The 13,423-nt window shown below is 44.4% G+C and overlaps 1 protein-coding gene across 1 annotated transcript in view; it reads left to right on the top strand.

The window, feature by feature from the left end:
* Positions 1–13,423, top strand: part of LOXHD1 (lipoxygenase homology PLAT domains 1) — a 225,390-nt gene that overhangs the window by 175,148 nt on the left and 36,819 nt on the right. Inside the window, exon 32 of the mRNA XM_061636319.1 lies at positions 11,220–11,405. Within this exon, the coding sequence (XP_061492303.1) occupies positions 11,220–11,405 (186 nt within the window). The remainder of the gene's footprint in view (positions 1–11,219; positions 11,406–13,423) is intronic.

The raw sequence follows: 13,423 nt of genomic DNA, 5'->3' as shown, positions 1-13,423 counted from the left end.
AAGCCGAATCTATCAAATCTGCACTTTCCAAAACAATATGAGAACCAAAACACAGCCAGCCTTTGAAATGCGCACATATCCAAATTTTGCAATGCACTTCTCCAACCAATGTTTTTAAAAATGCATCTGCTAAGGGAAAGTGTGCATAAAAATGAATATATTAGTGAAAGCAACACATAAAATGCACTATGTTCTGAGAAATTGTTTGCAAAAATGTGTGCGTCAATCAAAATGGCATACAAAAATGAGCTTATTGGGAGAAATTTGCACTAAAATGGGGAAGAATTTTCAAGAATTTTAAATAAAAAAATCTACACGTTGCTGCAGAAATGTGGAAAACCGAATTTAAGACTGGAAAAAAATGAGAGACAGAGACAACCAAAAACTGACAGATCTTTCCATCCCTCGTGATGGCACAAATGTAGGCAGTTGAAATTCCTGCCCTCTCACATCCAGGCAGCTGGATGTTCCTGTGTGATGCAGGCAATAGCGGGCTCTCTCTGTAAAAGCTTCTGCACCAATGTTACTATTAAGCCCCACCTTATATTTCAAAATATGTGTGATCCTCAATAAAGGCATAATGTTGCCAACTCTGGTTTTGGTGTTGTGATTTTAGCAGCAGCTGGATGCTCAGAAATTGAGTGGGCGAATATGTTCCCACCAGTTCTCTTGAGGACAGGAACACTAGATTTCATTGGCCCTACGCAGGTGTTCCAGCGGAACGCACGAGATGTCAAACTGTACAAGGGGTGTATGGGGAACACATGCTCCCCCCCAAATCCCTTTGTGTGCTGCCCCTCCAGTCCTGACCTTCATGCATTCATTGCAAAGCTCTGAAAAGACAGCCTAAGGGTATTCAGCCGAATGCCCTTAGAAGCCTCCCAAGGATGGGGAACTTGGATAACCCCCCTGATCACAGGGATAAGCTCATTCCGCTGAACATGTTTAGACTCTCCCTTTAGACCAGGGATGGGGAACCGGTGGTCCTGCAGAGGTTGCTGGACTCCAACTCCCATCAGCCCCAGCCAACCTTGGCCAAAGGTCAGGGATGATGATGATGATTTGATTTATATCCCACCCTTCCTCCCAGCAGGAGCCCATGATGGGAGCTGTAGTCCAGAAACCTCTGGAGAACCAGAGGTTCCTCATCCCTGATTTAGACCTTTGCACTGAACACATGAAGGTCAGACTGGAGGGGGCAGAGCCAGCATTATTGGGCGCTGCATGCCGCCTACACAGTGTCTGTCCTCACACACTCAGCTGAATGTCCGAATAGACCTTGTGTGTTAAAGGCGCAGGAGTAGGGTCAGTGAAGTGATGGCAGCACTCTCGATCAGTTAGGAATACAAGAAGTTGCCGAGACTGGTACATCTAGCTCCATATTGCCCCACTTTGACTGGCAGCAGCTCTCCAGGGCCTCATGGAGAGAAAGATCACCTCCTAACTGGTGCTCACACCTGGAGATGCCAAGGAATTAATCTGGGACCTTCTACACCCAGAACATCTGCTCTACCACTGAGCTACCCAGTAGCATATCAACGTTCTGGATAGGCATGTTTCTTTTATAGCTGGGGTGGGAAATCCTTTTCAGCCCTGGGGTCACATTCCCTGCAGGACCTGCCAGTGGTGGGCAGGACCAGAGACAAAAGCAGGCAGAGCAAGAAATGTAAATTTCACCTTTGGACAGTAGGCTAGTTTCTGCACACTCTCACACATGCTCACCCCTCTCCTTCCTCCATCTAGGCAAGCAAGAGGCGTTATCAGAGTTCAAGGTCACATGCCCAGCCAGGCAAAAAAAAAAAAAAGACTTGAGGAATAAAGCAGGGTCACAGACGGGTCTGGCCTGGGGACATTTCCGAGGGTCAAACAGAGCATCCCAGAGGGCCACATTTGGCCCTTGTGCTTGTGGTTGCACACCCCTGTTGTATAGCACTCAGCAAGCCAGAGCAATAGGCTTTGAGGAAGTCTTACTGAGATTGGGCAAAAGAGCAGGGAAGGCAGCTGTAGCTCAGTGGCAGAGCATCTGCTGTGCATGCAGAAGGTTCCAGGTTCAGTCCCCAGCATCTTCAGGTAGGGCTGGGAGAGACTCCTGCCTGCAGCCCTGGAAAGCTGCTGCCAGTCCGTGTAAACAATACAGAGTTAGATGGACCAATGGTCTGACTCAGTAGAAGGCAACTTCCTGTGTTCCTATCAAACCCATCATCCATCAGTAACCTGAGCATCAGCTGGGGACGAATGGATCTATCAGCTTTGGTTTGTCATTTTTTCCATCTTCAGTTCTCCACATATTTGCATCTGTGTTTTTAAAAAGTCCTCACAAGAATTCATTAGTAGTTTAGTGCATGTTTCTCCTCATCTACACATTGTATGCAGTATTGCCTAATATATACATTTTGGCAAGCAATATTTCCTAATATAATGCATTCTTGTACGTTATTTTCACTAATATACGCACACTTCCTCCTAATAAACAAATTATTTGGTTGGAGAACTGTGCTGCAAAATTTGGAGATGTGCATATTTTGAAGGTTTGAGTCCACTCATTGTTTCAGGAAGTGAGAATTGAGTCAGGTAGTTTTCACGTTGAAACCTGATGCAAACTGAATTTCTCTCTCCCGTCACTAGCATCAGCACATCTCACTGTCAGTCACTCAAGTTTCCCACTCAAGTTTAGGTGTAATTTTCTGCAGCAGTACAGCCATTAAAGGTAAAGGTAAAGGTGTCCCCGCACTTGTAGTGCAAGTCGTTTCCGACTCTTAGGGTGACGTCTTGCGACATTTACTAGGCAGACTGTATATATGGGGTGGGATTGCCAGTTCCTTCCCGGGCCTTTCTTTACCTCCCAGCATATGCCAGGCACTCATTTTACCGACCACAGATGGATGGAAGGCTGAGTGGACCTCGACCCCTTTTACCGGAGATTCAACTTCCTCCTTCCGTTGGAATCGAACTCCGGCCGTGAGTAGAGCTTCGGCTGCATTACCACTGCTTACCACTCTGCGCCATGGAGGATCTTAGTACAGCCATTAGCAGGGTGATAATGTCCCTAATGGAAGGCATGGCTGAAACAGTTAGGTAAAGTTATCCAGTGTTTTGGAAGGGGAGGAGACCTACAAGAGATCTATAATTTCAGATGGTGTAGCTTATTGTACAGAAAGAAAAAGTTACTGAGGGTGGACTGAGGGGTCATTTCTCCACTTGAAAAGGAAACGTTAAAAAGGTTTGGATGCCTCCACCAATAATGAACAACGTTGGCTTTGAACATGATGAACTGTCAGGCCTTCCAGTGTTTTTTGTGAGCAGATTGTTCATTAGGCTGATTGACTGGGAGAGGCTTCCTTGAAGTGATTGGGATACATAATTATACTGATAAGAATGTGCCTAAGATTAATCTCTTAAGTAATTTAGCAGTGACACACAGCGAGATTCTTGGAGAGAAGTCTAAGCTGTTAGCAGTTTGTCAGGCAGTTCAGACAGCGCCGGCTGAGAGGATTCACATCTCTTGAAGCTAGGCAGGGTTATGCAAGTTCAGGGAGTGGATGAGAAGCCCTGCTGAGCTACAGAAATATGTTCTTCACTCTGCCACTCATGAAATATAGTGCTGGAGGCCAGCAGAGCTAAACCAAAACTGCTTACAGGTTTTTCACAAACATTTTCAGTTACGTTGCACGTACACACACACACACACACGGGTTTCTTTTTGTTTGTGCTGCTTGTGAAAATGCTTGCCTTTCCATTTCCATTGCCCTCACTTGCCATCACTTACCATTGCTTTCACTTGACTCCAGTGATGTCTCATAGCCAAATGCCGCTGGCTGTGTGGCATGGTAGTGGCATGCCATTGTTCACTGTGTGACCTCTGATAGTATAGGAGCACTCTTGTGACTAATTAGGGAAACACTGACCTCAGTTGCCCTCATTGACCCTATCAAATAGCCAAATCTCACCAACTACATAGTGTTGTGATGACATCATCTCCTTCACCAATATGTGATTGGCTCAGGTAACCCAGGTGATTTATTGAGGAAAAAGAAAGAAGAAGAAGAAGCCGGGGGGTGGGTCGGAGGGAAATGGCACCAAGGACAATTTCAGAAAGTTGAATATATACTAATGTAAATATATTTTAGAGGACATTTTTAGCTCACTGAATTAGCTGTTTTCAAAATTCCTGTGTTGCTTCTGTTTCAGCGGCTATCTTTCAGGCTTAGAAGCCAGTCTCAATTTCCCTGCATCTGTTATCTACTTTGGAAGCAAATGAGTATCAGTTTTTGCTTCCTGAGGTTCAGACCTTGAGAAAGGGGGTGGAGCCTGAAGGCCAAGAGGAGGTGCCTGACAAAGCAGGTGGTGGGGCTTGTTATGATGGGGGCACATTCTCATGTACCTGACTGGGGCAGGAAGCAGGTCACCAAACAGGTTAGGTGTAGAGACCGATTGCCAGTGAAGTGTAGCCAGCAGCAAAGGCTCCAGCCAAGATGTTTGACAAAAATGCCATTGTTTAGAGTGGTGAAGAAGCATAGGGGCAGGTCCTGATAACAGCACGCTTTCTCCCTTATTTCTGGACATTCATCATGAGATTTTACTCCTTTGGACCATACCCCCAAAGCAGCTAAAACTCTGGAATTCAAGTCATATCTGTCAGGAGTTGTTGGATCTGTGCACAGCGCCCCCATGTAGTGAATCACTGAACTGCAGGGGACAGTCTTTCCAGTGAAGTTCCTTGAGGCCCTGGTCAGACTCTGCCCACCCAGGCCAGCCATTGGACTCTTCTGGATGGAAGGAGTATAAGAGGCTTCCTGTTTCAGCTGAGATTTGCTTGAGCAACAGGGTCTTGCTCCTGTGTCCTTGGTTGTTCTTCCGTCCTCAGTCCTGGCTTGCTCCTCAAGCCTCCCTCCCAGTTTCTCCTAGTGTGGCCACTTACAAAGAGGACAAAGGACGGCACAGATTTGCGTAAAGTTCATGTAAAGTTGTGTAATGTTCACTTAGAGTTTGCGTAAAGTTGCATAAATGTCTATGTAAATATGCAGATTTAACAGCAATTGCTATGATTTGCTTAGAAGCAATGTACATCTCCCTATAGTGGGGCAGGCTGTGACCAGGTCAGCTATGTGCCTGCTCAGCGTGCTCTCTAGTTGCTAGCGGTTGGTGGGCAACTTCAGAGCCCCTCCTGCTCTCTCTTCTTAGGCTTTATCTGTAAAGATTTCAACAGCACTATCAAAAGACTCCCGATAATTCATGCTGTTTCCAACTGAATGTGCCAGCAACTCCTAACAACTTCAATGACTCTGTCCTGTCTGTTTCTGATGTTATTCATGGCATAGGTGACTGTTCACTGTTTCTCAGGTTCCATTTGTGGGAATAGGTGACAATGCATACATCCAATCAAGTCCAGCAACATCTGCAGGGGTATAAGTTGTAATTGTTGTTTTTTAAAAATGTTGTAATTGCTGGGTTTTTTAAAATAATGATATTTGTTATCTAATTTGCCTTCACTGATGTATTTTTATGCTTGTGCCTATTTATGCTTGTGCCTATTTTTTTGTAAGCTGCCTTGAGGGCCTTTGGCCAAAAGGCAGGGTACAAATCATCATCAACAACAACAACAACAGAGAACATGGCCTGGTCAGCCCTTCAAATAGATGCTTCCTTCATACAGGGGTGTGTCATCTGTCAGCCCTGTTGTACTTGTCTGTGTACAACAGGCCACCCGCAATTGTCCTCTGGCTCTGCCTTACCCTTACATTCTGGCCATCTCAGTGGTGCTCCTAGTTCAGCCTCCAGCTTCCCCTTCTGACCTGCACCTTGCTACTACTCCTGGTTAGCCTTTTGGCCCCAACTTATTCTTCAGCATTGCTTTTTGGTTCGTCCAACTGCTGCTGGTTCCTTACTGTTCTCTGACTGCTGCCCACAGCTGAGCCCTGACTAGATCCTCGGAAGGGTTCAGTTCCTGGCATCTCCAGTGGAGACTGGTGGCTCCCATGTCAGTGAATCCATGCTGGGTTGCGGTCTGAACTTTCAAGGAGCTGTCCAAGGTGCCAAACCTATTTTGGGAATAGAGTCCAGCACCTTGGACAGCTCCTTGAAGCCTGGAGTGGATTCACTGCCCCACTGACGTCTCCACTGACCATCTACAGGACCAGGTAGGGCTGGGAAAGGCTCCCTGCCTGAAATCCTGGAATGCTACTGTGAATCAGTGTAGACAGTACTGAGCTAATAGTCTGACTTGGTATATGGCAGCATCTGTGACCCAGCAATACTACTTACTTAAAGGTTTGGGAGGGAGGGAGTGGGCAACATTTGTGCATGAAGGCTCATGCAGGCATCAGTGTGATTCACGACAATGGGCCACTTTCCATTGCATTTCCCAAAGTCTTGCAAGATCACGTGGATGGTGTGAGAGTTTGCTGCCTCCTCATTCAGGCAGCTTTCAGTATTTTAAAAGCAATTTGCCTATTCACCCCAAGCTAGGTTTATTTTAAAAAGCATACCATATATTTTTCCCCATAACACAGTTACACATATTCAGGAAACCTATTCAGCATCCTTGGGAGTGGGACCACAACTAAAAAGACCCTGATCCAACTACAGGTGATCTAACATTTGATTGTCGGTACAGTGAGCTTGGCCTTATCTTCTGCTCATTGTAAAACAGACTAAAGAATCCAAATAGGGAGAAGTGCTTTCTGAGATATGGAGGTCTCTTACAAATACTGGCTCTCAACTAATCTTCAGCATGTCTAGCTTTTCACTGATTGCTCATTAAATATATTTACATTCTTCAGAGCTTCAAGGAAAGGGCATTTTTGAGGATCCCGAGAGACGGTGAAAACATTCTCTTAAGTGTAATTTAAAATTTAACTGTGCAAAAGCCACTAATGGAACATGAGTATTCCTTTGCTGGATTTCACTAACAGTTAATTTGGCTGTTTCAGTTTCTAACACTAGCTAGTCAGGAGCTCCTGAAAGCTTGGAAGCAGGAATGATGATAATGGTATTCCCGGTAGATCATGTCCAGCTGCTGGTGCTCAAAGATATAGTGTCCCTGGACATGGGGTTTTCATTTAACTGCCAAGGCTAAGCATTTGCTTGCTTTCAGGCCTGATCATTAATTATTATTATTATTTATTAATTTGTATACTGCTTACATGCAAAAATGGCTTCTAAACAGTTTGGAAGTATAAAACCAATTATAAAATCAATATATAATTAAAATACACAATAAAACAAATCCATCAAAGCACTGAAAACATTTATAATTAAAATGCATGATAAAACAAGCCAGTACAATTGAAATAGTTAAAGAAACAATTGAAACAATGAGATCAGGAAGTTCAGGTTCAAGGAAATGCTTGCCTAAACAGATGTGGCTTCAAGAGTGAGTGGAATGCCAATAACGATGGGGCTTCTTTTATTTCCGCAGGAAGGGTATTCCACAACACTGGTGCCACCATGAAAAAGCCCACCTCCATGTAATCAAGGGAGAATATTATTCCCTCAATTTCTGGTGTTCAGGCCTGAGAGTCATTGCTTATGTAGCCAATACAGCATCTCAGGGCCCAGTTGAAGGCCCTCACTTTAGTGTTTAAAGCCCTAAATGACTTTGATCTCAAGTATCTGAAAGACCATCTCCTTCCCAACAGGGCTTGAGATCAGCAGAGGGGGCCCTTTTGGTAGTTCTGCCACTCTCAGAAGCTCGGGATGGTGGTAGCGGCCTGGGAGAGGGCATTCTCTGTGACAAACCCTAAGCTGTGGAACTCCCTCCCCACCAAAATGTGTCTGGCAACTTGATTGTACAACTTTCACCAAATACTGTAGACGATCCTCTTTACCCTGGCCTTCAGGGTATATTGAGATGTATATTTTTAGGACCAATCCTATTTTCTGTGATGTCGTTTAGGTTGCTTTTAACTGTTTTAATTATGTTTTTTAATTGTTGTAATCCGCCCTGGATCTCTGGGTGAAGGGCAGGTAATCATCATCATCATCTCCTCACACATAAGAGGGGAGGAGCCCAGAGGTTTGCAGATTTTTTTAAAAAAAACATTTAAATCAACCCTAAGAGGGGAAACCCACCCCCTTAAAAAAACAACCCAATGAGGATTGAGCACACTCACTTGCCACAGAATGCTTATATACTGTTGGGGTTGGAAACCCAAGAAAACCAGGTAGAAGGGGAATACTCCATTCAAGTATTCCAGTGGAGGGCATGGCTGACATGAACAGGAACACTTTGTATTGAGAAATATTGTTGCAGATAGGAACCTAAGAAGAGCCTGCTAAGATCAGGCCAAAGGCCCATCTAGTCTAGCATCCTGTTCCCACAGTGGCCAACCAGATGCCCCAAGAGGAAGTTTGCAAACAAGACCTTAGTGCAAGAGCACTCTCCCCTCCTGCAGTTTCCAGCAACTGGTATTCAGGAGCATGCTGCCTCTTACCATGGAGGCAGAGCATAGCCATCATGGCTAGCAGCCATTGATAGCCTCTTCCTTTGTTGATTGCCAGATCCCACTTGTTTTGCTTTTTTAGGCTGAAAATCCAAAATGCACTTACATAGGAGTGAAGCCCAATTGGACGCAAGGGCACCTATTTCAGGTAAACATTCAGAAGATTGCACTGCCAGCTGATGAATCTCACAGTTAGTTGATTAAAACTTGCAGCCCTACCCTCTAAGAGTTCAGCAGGGGCTTTAAAGATAAATTAATTAATTGCTATGTGTAGTGAAAGCGGGGAGCCTCTCCCCGTCTGCTCTCACTGTCCTAGGAGTCAATCCCCAGCCTTGGGCAATTGATCCCAGCAAATCCTGGTTTGCCAAGGTTATGCACGTCAACACCAACCCTGCAAGATAGTACTGCCACCACCCTTCAACTGGTTAGCTACTCTGGGGCAAAGGGAACCCCAGAGCCCACTTAAACACCTGAGCCTCTCAGGACCAGAGTCTAGATACACTCCTGGCCCCTTCTGAAGTCTTAGGTAAAAACGTTTCTCTGTTACACGGTAGTTGTGGTCAAATGGCAAGGACTGAATTTAGGAACTGACCCCTCACTCTGGAATAAACACACATTTTTTATTATTTATTTATTTTATTTATTAAATTTATTAGTCACCCATCTGGCTGGTTGTCCAGCCACTCTGGGCAATGTACAAGATAAAACAATACATTAAAACATTAAAATTTAAAACCATAACAGTAAAAAACCTAACCCACCCCAAAAGCCTGCCTGAAGAGCCAAGTCTTCAAGGCCCGGCGGAAGCTTATCATAGAAGGGGCATGGCAGAGATCATTGGTTTAAAATAATTAAAGTTTATTAAAAAGAAAATAAGAAAAGCATAAAAAGGTTACAAAAAGCAAAAAGGTACACACAAATAATTTGTAGCAGCAAACTGAATCCAAAAACCATACACCCAAACGGGTAAGGTATTTAGTAAAAAAGGTAAAGGAAAGTTTCTTGGCACAAATCAAAATAACAAAGCTATCTGCCTTAGCTATACTTACAAGAGCATAGGATCTTTCAGTGGGTAGCCTTCTTCCCCTCAGGGGATTGCAAGTCAAGATGTAAATGGAGCCACAACAGACCATCACCATAGGCAAGCTGGTGTTCCAAAGTGGGACACAAACCCAGAATTTTGAGCCTCCTCTTATGGAGGAAAATTCCCTCCCAGCCAGAGACAATTAACCAATTAACATTTTCATCAAAGGGATGAAAAAATGATGTTCCCACAGCACCTGGCGCCTCCTCTTGGTTTCCCATAACAAAGCAAGGAGTTTTACAGCCTTGATGGAACCAGGCCCCTTCCACTGATAAGAAGGTGCAAAATTACTGTAAGCTGGTACAGCTGTGTTGTAAAAATCACCAAGTCACAGTGATGAAAGAACATCAAAGATTTAACTGCTTGCTAGCAAGCTAACAGGGAAGATGTCAAGGGGAAGAATTCCCCATAAGGCTTTGGGAGTTAGCCATTTTAAATGCAGGCCAGGGTAAGGCTGGCAAGCTGGCATGACACTATGTTGCACTTTTCTGAGTTGATGGTTCCTTCTGTCTATGGAAGAATTAACTGTTCTGCTCACAGTCCTGGCCCCACCCAGTCAGAGCTTGGATGTAATTAGCTACAAAAAATGAATTACTTGTAATTCATTACTTTTTTGAGGAACAAGTGGGTAATTCATTTAAATTTTCATTGTAATAGAACGAGGAGTAATTTTATTACTTTTGAGCGGTAACTGTAATGTTTCCAGCATTACTTGTGGGCATTACTTGGGAGGGGAGCAGGGGAAGTCTTCTGCTCCTCTGATTTGTGGATGAAAATCATGTGCCTCAAACTGGGCTTCTGTGCAGCATCACTCTTCCCTCGTGTTCTGTGGGTGGGTAGGAGGCGACGAGGGAGGAGGTGGAAAGAGAGACGAGCGGGGTGGAGTGGAGAAAACAATTGTTTTAAAAAATTGACGGTGATGGAGAAGAATGGAGTGGAGGGAGAAAGGAGCCGGAGGGCAAGAACATGGATAAAGGAGGAGGCAGCAGCAGAATGGAAATCACGAACTGTGGAGGTGAAAGATGATAAGTGTGTGTGTGAATACTGTGTTTGCACTTGGCACACAAAGCAGCCTCCACCACCCTCCCTCGCTACTTTGCTGCATTTGCAGTGTTTTGACTTTTTTGCATTGCAGGGGGGAATGTTTGCTTGGGTGGGTGTCCCTTGGTGGCAGGGCAGGGTCAAGGAGGTGGTTGAATGAGAGAGATGATACTTCCTGGCTGAGTGTGTGTGTGGGGGAGGGTTGCACTTGGTTTGATGTGCAAATATCTTAGTAGTGGCCTCTGCCTCCTTCCCCACCTCCCTTCCCAGTGAAGAGACCACCACTGCTATCTTATAGATAAAAAGAATTATTCTACTACCTCTCTCTGCGTGTGTTTATTTTTAATGTTGTTTCAGGCAATTGAGGTGTGCAGCCGCCAAGGCCAGCACCTTGTAGGCACTCTAGAGGTTTTTTAAAGTAACTTAAGTGTAATTGTAGTGATTACTTTTGAGTAAAGTAATCAATTCCTTTCAGAACGATTGTAATTGTAATGGTAATTTATTCCTTTTTGGGGCCATATAACAGTAATTGTGGTTTATTCCTTTTTAAAAGTAATCTTCCAAGCTCTGTGCTTTCCCCTTTGATCTCTCTGGCACTGCACATGTTTTTGTGTTGACCAAAATCTTTTCCCCCCTATTTCTGGATCCCGCAGGTTGGTCATGATGGTGCCACACCAGAAAGCTCCTGGCTCTTGGATGAAATAACCATCATTGTGCCCACCAAAGGCGTCATGTATACCTTCGTCTGCAAGTGCTGGCTGGCCAGGGACATGGGAGATGGACTTACCTCGCGTGTTTTCAACATCCTGGATGCCGACTGTGTCAACATTGGCCTGAAGGTCAGTGCTATTGCCTTGCCTGAAGGTCAGTGCTGTGCCTTTTAACTCACGCTTTTCGCTTTTGAAGCAAATATGGTTTTCCTCCAGAAAAACTATGATATTGTTGTTTAGACCAGTGGTTCTCAAACTCTGCCCCCCCCCCGCCTGACCACTTTAAAATTACTGGGCATTTCGGCAGACCATTTAATGAAGTGTTTTTCTTCTACAAGATGACATTTTTAGTGTGCATTCATGATGATTTGTGCCCAGGATGGTATTGGCATGGCTATATGTTACTGCTTTCAAATCGGTTTGTATCTGCAAATGTTTCAGGGCAGATATACTGCTTCATTTCCAATCTGTGCATATCATGCAACTTCCTGGTGACATCCTGTAGCTTTTCATACCACAAATGTTTTTTGGGGGTATTGTCCTGTTTTCGTGGTGCTATAGCACAAGAGTGCCCCTCCAGACGGCAATTATGTGGTAACTTTAGCAAAGGACAACAGAACAACTAATAGTCCTCTAAATTAGATATGCAGAAATCATTCTGAAAACCAGTGCCATATTATGAAAATCACAGGCCATTATGAAAATCACTAGGTCAGTCTTTGACTGATACATTTTAAGGGGGTAAATTGGTGAACTGCACCAGCACCATACTGTGAAAATCACAGGCCCAAGGCCGGGACTTTGTTACTCTGTTCGATAAACTGGCCCTCATTGAAATGGCCTTGATCTCCATTGTCAGAAAAACAGATAAAGTACCAATATTCTCAACAGTTCTGCAACCTTTCCCAGATGATCTGGACTGAACTTCTGCAGTGGTTCAGAGACCACAGTTTGAGAATCCCTGAATTAGGTTAACAATATTTTTGAGACTCTGGTTGTGAATTCACTTGGGTTCCCCACCCTCTGTATTCCCCCTATAATGTTTGGGGTGATCACAGCTTGTGGTAGAGGAGGCTGGAGATGAGACTGCAAGATCTTCCATTTCAAGTGTGATGCTTCTAATCCCAAAGCTCCGGACCTCATTTGGAGCATTGTGTTCTTTTCTGGGTGCCACATTTTAAGAAGAGCATAAACAAATTGGAACAGGTTCAGTGGAAGGCTGCAAAAATGGTCAGGAAATGGACGTCCTATGGAGAAAGGTTAAAGGACCTGGGTATGTTTAGCCTGTAGAAAAGAAGACTGAGGTGTGATGTGATTGTGCTCTTCATATACCTGAAGGGCTAGAGGGCAGGTACATAGAAGAGGGCTGCATCAGAGGGCAGGACTCCATCCAATGGGCTTAAGGTCCAGGCCAGGAAGGCAGATTGCATGGGAACATGGGAACATGGGAAATGGTAAGAGGAGTTTGACAATACAACCAATTACCTATAAGTAGGGATGTAAGCAGGCATTGTTTTGCTTTCTACCCTGTGCTCATCACATGCAGCATTGCTTCCGTTCTGCTACAGTTTGTCTTCTGTCAAAAACATTATTCATTTCACTGTCCACTGTGTTGAAATTGCACAGCTTAAGTAATTTATGTGATTACATACATTATGTTGTCATTATGTTATTCCACCCCATTCAGTTCAGTGCAAAGGAAACACAATGCAATGAGGGTATGTGTAATCAATTAAGTATCATTGGCAGACTGAAAGCAACGACACAGTGGATACAGATTGTATTCACTGGATTGATTTCCATTCTGGGCATGTGACAAATAAGTGAATATCAGCAATTTCAACTCCTGTTTTCTGTTTCCATTGGATTTCTGCAACATCCCAATCTCATAAGACGAGTGGATGGCTCTCCCCCACTGTGGGTCTTCAGACAATGGCTGCAGAGCTACCTGTTGGGAATGAGCTATGGAGTTCCTGCTTCAAGTGTGGGGTGGGGTAGATGTCCTCCTCCAGTGACCCCTCCAATTTTCTGATTGTATGAGTATAATCCAGCATCTTATTCCTCACAGTCACCAAGCTACTTGCTACTGGAAGCCCAAAAGCGGGGCTTGAAGGCAACAGTCCTCCTCCACTGTTGTCCAGAAATTG

Source organism: Rhineura floridana, chromosome 1, assembly GCF_030035675.1.
Source record: "Rhineura floridana isolate rRhiFlo1 chromosome 1, rRhiFlo1.hap2, whole genome shotgun sequence".
NCBI classification, from domain to species: domain Eukaryota; kingdom Metazoa; phylum Chordata; class Lepidosauria; order Squamata; family Rhineuridae; genus Rhineura; species Rhineura floridana.
Note: the sequence above shows the minus strand (reverse complement) of the source record. Positions and strands in the feature narration are given on the sequence as shown.